A 10,220-nucleotide genomic window follows, 5' to 3' on the forward strand; every position below is an offset into this window, starting at 1 on the left:
TTTAGTACAGATAAACAGATGGAATACACACACACACACATATATATATATATATATATATATATGTGTGTGTGTGTGTGTGTGTGTGTGTATTCCATCTGTTTATCTGTATATATATTAGTGCTGGTGTGTTCTGGCTTTCTTGACTCAATAAAACTGACCAGGAACAACCAAAGAGGGAGACAGACTGCAGCACCTTGAGCAGTCGTGAGTGTAGAGCACAGAGTTTCTCGTCCCATCGATGAACTCATCACCTCTGACGTGTAGACGCTGCTGGGCCTCGATGATCTCCCGTCCTCAGACCCTCATGAGTCAGCAGGTTGGAAGTGGAGGTCTCAGCTCCTGCAGACGCCTCACCATCGCCGCACATCCATCTTGTTTTCAGAAGAGAAAAATGCTTTCCACGTTATCTTACAGAGAAGTGCCGCACCTCCCAAAATCCCAAAGTGCATCAGTGACGTGTGCTACTGCACTCGTTGGGGCTGCTTTGCTGTCGGAATGTTGAGTTGGTACTTTACTCTCAAATAATTATGAATATCATCTTGTACTTTTGCTCTTTTTTTCTACATTTTGCTGTTGTTTTTTGCACCACATCAAATATTTTATGATCATAACTCATGACGCTGGTTGGCTTGGTTCCTGGAGGAAAACTCTTTACACAAGGATTTTTCTGGAATGTCAGAGAAAATGAATGCAAACGTTACTTCTGGAGCCGTTCAGAGTCAGCAGTGAGAGCTGAGCCGCTTGGGTCGGCCTGTTTGGTTCGGTCACGTGGCTCCGTATCCAGCCAGGACCTCCTTCCCAAGCTGACTGTTCCATCTGGTTCCTGTCCAGCCTGGACAAAGTCTGATCAGCATCAAATAGCAAAGAACTCAGCAGTGTTGCGTTGCTCCTGCTTTCGTCTATTTTTGTCTTCTTAGAGGAGACCTCCTGCGCTCCTTCCAGCTCCACATTTTCTTCTAAATGTAGGACTCCTCTAGAGCAGCTTTGTGTGATTCATAGTTGGGGAAACAAACCTCCCCCTGCAGGACCACTGTGATTGGCACACCGTCCCCAACGTGGAGGCAGGTGGACGCAGTAACCAGCAGCAGGAGGACCAGGCAGCTCTCCAGCAGCACATGTAACAAACCAGGCAACGCTAAGAAAACAGACTGGCTGGAAACGAGAGGAACTAAAACCTGACGAAGACTGACGTGAGCAGCAGGACCCGCGAGGGCTCGGAGCAGGACGGGCGGAGGCAGGGGAGGAGCTGATAGGACAGGAGGGGGGGGGCATCTTCTAGCCTGAGAAACCTAACGATTGCAACGTTGCAAATTTAGTAGCTGTGGAGGTTCAGTACCCTGTTCTTGCATCATCAAGGAGCCGCTGGGGGGGGGGGGGGGGGGTTCTGCCTGCCATTTTCTTTCTTCAACTGCACCAATGAAGTGTGTACTTGTGTGTGTATTATTTGTGTGCATATTCTGTGTGTGTGTGTGTGTGTGTGTGTGTGTGTGTGTGTGTGTGTGTGCAGCACATGAGTTATTATTCTTGGGGGTCCTGAGCCGCTGTCATCCGCCAGGCTGAGTAAATTCATGATGCACACAAGCTGACTGAGTCATAGAGGTTCACGAGGACATCGCTGCTGATTGGCTGACACCTCTGACACACCCACCACACAGGAGGAAACATACCTGAGGCCTTTGAGCACTGTTGCCAGGTAACCTGTCACTGAACCCAGAAACCTTTGCAACCTTTGCCATAAAAAAAGGATCCCCAGACAGGTAATCACAGGTGATCACGCGCAGGTGGTCGCAGGTGCTCACGGGTGATCACAGTTTCTCGCAGGTGATCACGCGCAGGTGATCACAGGTGATCACAGTTGTTCGCAGGTGATCACACGCAGGTGATCACAGGTGATCAGGGGCAGGTGGTCGCAGGTAATCACAGATGCTCACGGGTGATCATGGGTGCTCACAGGTGATCACGGGCAGGTGGTCGCAGGTGCTCACAGGTGATCACGGGCAGGTGGTCGCAGGTGATCACGGGTGACAGGAGAAAGAAGCAGGAAGTGAAACAACCAATGATTCAATCATCAAAATAAAAGTGGATGTAAAAATAAATATTACAGAACGATGACTCCTGACGAACATCAGCTGAAGTGTCCCAGCTGAGATTATGTACACACCCTGTTCAACTGCTAGGTAATTGTTAGTTAACAGTTGTTAATCCAGACTTACTTTGAAGTGTCACCAACTTTTCTCAACCAGCTGATTTTGAGGGTAAAACAATCTGTACTTGTAAATGTCAGACGCTCTGAGCTCTGAACCTGCCACAGACAGACGGAGGCGCTGGGAACCAGAGACCAGCCACTTCATGCCGTCATGTGACGTGTGTCGTCTCTGCGAGTGTCACTAACGTCGGCACGTGCTGTCGCTCCTGCAGACAGACTGGTTGTTGTTCCGTGTTCCCTCAGCCTGGTGTACCATATCATGTTTCTGGTACGACTGTGGCGTTCCACCGTGCATGTCAAGAACCTTTAGACACATCCATCATCCAAATGTGTCGATTGTTATAATGCACAAGACGCGGAGCTGTGAAATCGTATCGCTGCTGGAGCAGCGCGAGCCAAAGCTCTACATTACATTAGTCAATGGCTGTGATTACTGAGAAACTTATTTTTTCCAAATAATCCTGGTGGAGGTGGATTTGTAAGTCTGCAGTTAATCAGCAGTCATGCAGTACAAAGTGATTCTTGGCTCAGGCTTTGTCTCAACTGTTGGGCTCATCAACCCTCAATAAATGAGCTGCCACCAATTATTACCAAAACACTGAGTCGCCAAACACATAATCCACATCATAGGAAAATGGTGTTTGGTCCCGGGGCAGCGTAACATCATCCCCCATCAGCTGCTTCCCCTCCTTGACCTTTGCCATGAGCCCAGTCTGAGGAGGGGGGCTCTGCTTCACCCCCACTCCCATATTCAATATCTAATATCTCTGAAAATGAATCAGAAACAACTGGGAAAAAAGGAGTAATGGCTGCTGTTCTTTCTCTTTACTCGTAGTAATTAGTTGTGATAGTTCTCTTTCTGTTTGAAGGGACACCAAGAACAAACCCACTGTTCCAGAACGGCTAAATGTTCAGAAATTCCCCCGTATTCAGCTCGGCGTTTGTAAAACACCACCGCCGTCAGCGGGCCAGGGTTTAAGAAGTTCGCACGTAAAACTCCTCCACCAGCCTCTGGAGTCGCCGTCAGCAGGTATTAATCCCCACATGCATCACTTCCTGCCGTGTTCCTTCTCCTGACTTCACATCTGCTTCAGCCAATCAAACTCAACACAGTCGACTTTACATTCGCCTCTAATTGGAGGTCAGTAGAGTTTCTGTGCGCGGTTTTGCACGAATTGTTAATAACACATTTGAAACTGAACATACAACTGCATACATTTACTTTTCCATCCCAGCACATCCATGTTCTCTCGATCTGTAAAAGCAAAATATTCCGTGTGTTCTTTATGAATACTAGCTCTGGTCTTGGGTTCTATGTTGTGTGTTTTAAATGTGCTGTCTGAACAGTTGTGATGACGACTGATTTTCTCTCCTTTTCTCTTCTGACGGCAGAAGGCTACTGGCAGTACGCAGTAGAACAGTACTAGGAGGACGGCTCAGAAGAGCAACAAATACTGCAGCAGATTCATGATTTATTTGACCAAGAAATGACAAATGTTGTCTTTATAGTACAGCAGAGTTTTGGGGGTCAAAAAGAAAAAACAAAGTTATCTGAATGAGCGTTGGGTTGGTTTGGTAGGATCGTTTCTCCCTTCTCTCGTTTGTGTGCCTGCATTCGTTTTTCAAAAAGCAGGTGAATGAAAGTTTTTTCTGTTGTTTCTTATCCGACTTTTTCAAATAAATGAATAAAAGGTCAAGGAAATTCCCAGATTAGCAGATGAAGTCACTCAGGTGGTGCATCAGCGCCAGGCTCGGCTCCAGCCCGCTTGGTTCTGCTCACAGGTTTTAGAACATTACAGCCACAGTAGTAGAACGTTCTAAGACGCTGCCGTTTCTTTTCTCTGCATGTTCTAAGAGGGACTGTGAGAAGAACACGGACAGGATCCGCATGGAGTCAAAGTTCTACAAAGCAGATCAGCAGCGGCGGCCTGCGCTGGCGTCCATTAGCCCCGTGAGCAGCTAATGGCCTCCAGATTGTATGTTGTACCCCATCTGGGGCAACGCCAACATCGTCATCAGAGCGCAGCTTCAAGAACCGTTGATCCGCAGCTACGGCGAGGAAACGGCAGGTTTTCTGAGGACATCAGTCACACGCACTTCCAGCACCGGAGATTAAAGTCAGCGCTGTTTTCTCCTTCGCATGAACCTCGGCCCCCTGCTGGGATTTTATTCGAGCGAGGCCTGTGCACCCCCCTTTTCTTGCTCCCCCAAGAATCAGCTATTGAAATAAATTCTGGGTATTTTCAGTAGTTTTACTGCGCTGGACATATCAGGTCCCCCAGAGCTGGGCTACCCCCCGCTGCTACCAGCTGACGGCGAGGGAGGAAGAAAATAAAAGCAGGAGGAAAAAAAAAACGAGGCTTCTGGGAATACAAACACCGGCTCTGGTTCCTGGCGCTGGGCTCTTAACCCTTTCACTGCCTCAGGCCTGTGGACCAACAGGGCTGTCAGGTGGGACTGAGCTCCCCCGAAGGCTCCGGCGTGCGCCTCAGCCAGACATCAACCCACGCCCCTCTTCTTCAATATCATTTTCTTTTTTATTGCAAATACATATACAAAAGATTCTTTAAAGACAGTACAAATACAATGCAAAATAGCAGAAGGAAAACAAAAGTTTTTTTGATATGAGAGAAGGAAATGGCGCCCGCAGGGCCGAGAGGACGGAAGATCCCACGCGTGATGGCGGGGGGAGAGATACAAAAGCCAAACATTAAAAACCTAAATAACTTCCAGTTCTTTCAGCTTCAGTCTGAAGTCAAAGAAAATTCACAAATAACAAATAATTCATACACTTTTGTTAGATAGCCCCCCCGACACTAAGAAAAAGGCAAATACATATTTCAAATAGACATTTAGATACGATAAATAAAAGATGATTACAGCATGTACCATTCTGTCTAAACACCCCCGGGACTGGAGATCCCAAAGAAAACAGGAGGGGACGCCTACGCTGTAACGAGGGTTGATTAGTTACTACACCATGCAAAATAATTACTTTGCAATAAAATTAAAGGTAATAAATAAATAAACCAGGGAGGGGGGAGGTGAGAGACTCTAGGGGGAGGAGGGGCACCCAAGAGGTCAAAGGTGACTTCCTGTAGCTGTTGCCTGGTTAAGTGTAATCTCAGCTGTTGGCACACACCCACGTAGAAAAGTTAGAGGAAATGTAAAATCCAAGGCACGGACGGTGGGCACGCTGCCCCCCCCCCCCCGACTCTACATGGTGAGACCAGGTCTCTCTCTCTCTGTACTGCCTAATAATTCCCAATGATGTCACATGACATGAAGGACACGGAACATGAAAAACAAACAGGCTGCACAGGAAACAGGAACGAACCCTAAAGTAGAAGCAGAAGCTGCACGACCGTGATTGGTTAGTCGCTGACCCCCCATTTCAAATATAAAGCTTTTAAATTTATATCTACAGGTACAAATAATTACCCCCCCCACCCCAAACCGCCCCCCAAAGGCTACAAACTGCCAGCGTATGAAGAAAAAAGATAGAGACAGTACCTACTGAAATATCGACAATCAAGTCAGTCCTCACAGAGGACGACTGAAGTCTCTTCATCTCTCTAAAAATATATAAATCGTTTCTATCATGACACAACATCAAGGCACGGCGTGAGCCAATCACAGTCCAGCTCTCCTCCTCTTCAAGTGTCTTCTGTCAGGGAGCCGCTCTGGAGGGGACGTCTCCCTGAAGTAAAGTGTTCTCGGAGTTTATGGCTGTACATGTAAGTGTGTGTGTGTGTGTGTGTGTGTATGGGGGGGTCCTCAGGGCCTGGTGAGCTGGGTGTACACTGGAGCCTGCTCCCAGTGCTGGGGGCTGCTCTGGGGGATGGAGGGCACCCCTGTGTTGTCAGCTATGGGTGTGTACATGGGCCTCTGGCTGGGGCTGCTCATGTAGCTGAAAGTCGAGTAGAGCCCTGAGCCCTGGCCAGCCCCCGCGTGGCTGTAGTAGGAGGCGGCGGTGCCCCCCTGGTGGTCGGAGTAGTCGTACTGCTGCGCCCTGGAGATGGCGGGGTAGGTGGAGCTGTAGTGCTGAAGGTTGAAGGGGCTGTAGGTGACGTGCTGCGGGGAGCCCTGCTGCTCGCTGAAGTGACTCGGACTCAGCTGCTCTGTCTTGATCTGGGTCCTGTGCTGGGTCTGACTGGCCTCTGACCCGCCGCCGCCGCTCCCCAGGGTGGTCAGGGTGTGCTGCTGTCCCTGCTGACTCTGGCTTTTCGCCATCCAGGCCCCTCCTGCCTGCGGGCTGACCGGAGCGCCGCTGCTGATGCTGTAGCTGCCAGTGTAGGCGACTGGCGTGGCGTTACTGGCAGAGCCGGGGTGACCGTTAGGGGGGAGGTACTGGTCGAACTCATTGACGTCAAAGGTCTCAATGTGAGAGATGACATCACTGCTCAACTCGCCAATGTCCACATCACGGAAATCGATGTTTAACTGGCGTGCGCCACTGCCATCGGGAAGGGACCGGAGGCCTCCCTCACGCTTCAGGTCCATCTTCCCAGAGCTAACGTCAGTCTTCGGGGTGGTGGGAGGGGTGGGGGGGCCCTGAGAGCCTGGGAGACAGGAGGAGACAGATTAGATGACGTGCATCTCTGCTGCTAGTGACCAGCGACAGGAGCGGAGTGCTCACCTGCGTGCTCCCCGGGGGAGTGCACCTCCCCCAGGCTGGAGGCGGGGGAGTCCGCCTGCTGCAGTGCCTTGAAGATGGCGTTGGGGGAGATGTGCGTCTGCTCGCTGCCGTCCTCCGGCTCGCTCTGCCCACTCTTCACCGACTTCCTCCGCCGGGGCTGGTACTTGTAGTCCGGGTGGTCCTTCTTGTGCTGCACGCGGAGCCGCTCCGCCTCCTCCACGAACGGCCGCTTCTCGCCTTCATTCAGGAGCCTGAGACACGCAGCGCGTTAGTCGACTTACAGACCACAAGCAGCAGTTAGACGACAGGGGGGGGACATGCCGGTCTTACCTCCACAGTTTGCCCAGAGTCTTGCTGAGCTCGGCGTTGTGCAGGTGCGGGTACTGGTCCGCCAGCTTCCTGCGCGCCGCCTGCGCCCAGACCATGAAGGCGTTCATCGGCCGCTTCACGTGCGGCTTGTTCTTGGTAGATCCGTTTACGCGCACCGGCATCGGCACCAGGGTCCAGTCGTAGCCCTTCAGCACCTGGGACACCGCCTCACGGATGCAAGCGGGGAACTTGTCGTCCTCGTCCTTCTTGAATTCGCCCAGACCTCCGTTCTCCGACGGCCGCGTGTTCTCGGTGTCGGAGCCGGAGCCGGACGGGCACGGGGAGCCCGCGGAGTCCTCGGACATGCTCGGGCTCGGCGCGTCAGAGAGACACTTGTCTTGTTCCTCCGACATCTTCAGGTAGGGGTCGAGCAGATTCATACGAAACACCGGTGGAGGACAAAGTCACGCGTGAAAAACGGTTGATTTCTGCTTGTCTCGCGAGAGGGGGGCGCCTCGGGGAGCGAGTTTAACCTGCCAGGACGGAGGACCCGCGGAGGGACGAAGCGCAGGAGGCGATCCGCTGCTGCTCCGGTGCGTCAGAGGGACGTGGAGCGCGAGCGCCGCGACGCGCGGGCGACTGACGGACTCCGGAGGCGAGCGAGCGCGTTCATGAAAGAGAAAAGAGCCAGAAAACACAGACAGCAGCCGGCGAGGGGCTTCTCTCCTCCACGTCTGCAGGGCGAGTCGGTAAAGTTTCTCCTCTCCGAGTCTCCAAGTAGAATCCCCAAGAACGCGCGAGTCTCTCGAGCTGCGGACGGGCTGCGCGCGGGCTTTATAAAAGCGCGACCATGCCGCTCAGGAAAGCCCGCTGCCGATTGGCTGACAGCGCGTGACGTCAGCGTGCAGGAATTTGATCTCCTCTCTGTACCGTCATAGTATACACACACACACACACACACACAGAGCCGCGCGCCAGCAGCAGCCGGTTCGTGTGGCTCCAGCCTGGTGGAGGAAGTGAAGCGGCTGATTCTTACCTGCATGAATGAAAGGCTTTTATTATCACGGAGCTTAAAAAATAAGAGAAATAAATTAGAAACAAAAAACAAAGCACGTGGTGTGTAAGCAGAGCTCCTCTCCTGTCTTCACCTCCTCCAAACATCTCACGCGCACTTGCAACGCCCCCCCCCCCCCCCCACACACACACACAGACACACACAGATGCGCCGTGCGGTCAATAGGGGGCGACAGCAGCCTGCACGGGGCCGCTGGAGCTCCAGCCGCCGCCGTCGCCACAACAGCTGCCGTCACAACTCTGCAGCGCCACGGCAGCGCTCCTCATGGTTTGGTTCTCCCGTCGTTCACCTGGAGGAGTGCGGACGCCTCCAGCCTCCGTGGTGTCTCAGTGTCCCTGAAGGGAGCAGCCGCTCTGACCCCTCAGAAGGTTTGAGAGACAAAGACGCGACTCCCAGGTTTTTAAAGATTTTTTTGTTTATCATTTTCTTTCAGAAAAAAATCCCTCTCAATTTATTCTTTTAATTCAGTCAAAATCCCACGGAGTTGGAGGTAAAATCAGCTCAGCATCCTCAGTTGTATTAGAACATGTTCAAGTAGTACTATGGGGACGCAGTACTTTCATGATGGAGCTGCTTTTACTTGTATTTCCATATAATTATGTTTTCAGTCTTTAAATACACATTATTTTGTTCACTGTGCAAAACTTTACGTTGATTTAATATGATTAACATGACATTGTAAAATAGGTACAATATCTCTCTCTCACACACACACACACACACACACTGCACACACACCATCTGATTGTTTATTATGCCTGGTGGAGATGTGGAAATGTAAATCGTACTTCAGGCTAATGTCGACAACGTGTGCTACCTGAAGTCACTTTTAATAGTTCACAGATGTCGGGTCATTTGGTTGTGGCTGCTGCCTATTAACACACACACACACACAAACACACACACACACACACTCACAGTGTGTGTGTGTGTGCAGCGATGTTACCATGCAGCTTGTTTGCATTCTCTACTCTGAATCACTCCCTAATTCTTTCTCTCTCTGACCAATTAGACCTGCGGTTACAAAACACTACATCCTAACATCGCCTACCCCCCCCCCGCCCCTGCCCCCTCCCCGTTTATTTACATCAGACTTGCTTATTTAAGATATTCACTTTGAACACAAATAGAAGGGGAGCTGTTTGCCTTAATAGCTGCTGGGACGTCGTGGCGGTGGCGTGTGTGTTGCGTGCCGTTGCACAGGCCCGCCAAAACGTGACCGCGTTTGCTTGTAGAGCAACAGAGGCGTGAACGCATTGAGTCACAGCGCTGTGGCTGGGGTGGAAAACATGCTGTTTGCTCTTCAGAAGGGTAAATATGGCTAATGGAGGCTTGCAAAGAAGAAAAGGCAGACGGAGGGAGAGGATGGAGATGAGGAGCAATCAGGAGTAGACGGAGGGAAAGGAGGTGGACCAGGAACTGGACAGAGGCGCCACTTTCATCTACGCAGAGAGCGAGAATACAATGTGAGCTGATGTGGAACCGGCACACGTCTACCAATCAACAACCATGAGTTTGTAAAAGATCTGCAGCAGCTTTTAAAGCCCATCCTGTGTCAGGCGGCGGCAGGATGAGCAGCGCTGAGCGGCAGCTGGATGAGCATAGGCTGGATGAGTGGAGGATGAGCGGAGGATGAGCGGAGGCTGGATGAGCGGAAGATGAGTGGAGGCTGGATGAGCGGAAGATGAGTGGAGGCTGGATGAGCGGAAGATGAGTGGAGGCTGGATGAGCGGAGGATGAGCAGAGGCTGGATGAGCAGAGGATGAGCAGAGGCTGGATGAGCGGAGGATGAGCAGAGGCTGGATGAGCAGAGGATGAGCTGAGGCTGGATGAGCGGAGGATGAGCGGAGGCTGGATGAGCAGAGGATGAGCGGAGGCTGGATGAGCGGAGGACAAGTGGAGGCTGAATGAGTGGAGGATGAGTGGAGGCTGGATGAGTGGAGGCTGGATGAGCGGAGGATGAGTGGAGGCTGGATGAGCGGAGGATG

At 51.5% G+C, this 10,220-nt stretch overlaps 1 protein-coding gene across 1 annotated transcript; it reads right to left on the reverse strand.

The window, feature by feature from the left end:
- Window positions 1–4,526: 4,526 nt before the first annotated feature.
- On the reverse strand, window positions 4,527–7,954 carry LOC147239276 (transcription factor Sox-9-B-like). Its single transcript, XM_086196409.1, has 3 exons — window positions 7,179–7,954; window positions 6,849–7,099; window positions 4,527–6,771 (listed from the first exon to the last, which is right to left on the reverse strand). The coding sequence occupies exons 1-3, from the start codon at window positions 7,595–7,597 to the stop codon at window positions 5,987–5,989; spliced, it is 1,455 nt and encodes a 484-aa protein (XP_086052535.1). The 5' UTR covers window positions 7,598–7,954; the 3' UTR covers window positions 4,527–5,986.
- Between the last annotated feature and the right edge of the window lie 2,266 nt (window positions 7,955–10,220).

Source organism: Aulostomus chinensis, chromosome 23, assembly GCF_037954235.1.
Source record: "Aulostomus chinensis isolate RoL2024-O1b breed Wild chromosome 23, RoL_Achi_v1.0, whole genome shotgun sequence".
In the NCBI taxonomy this organism is placed as follows: domain Eukaryota; kingdom Metazoa; phylum Chordata; class Actinopteri; order Syngnathiformes; family Aulostomidae; genus Aulostomus; species Aulostomus chinensis.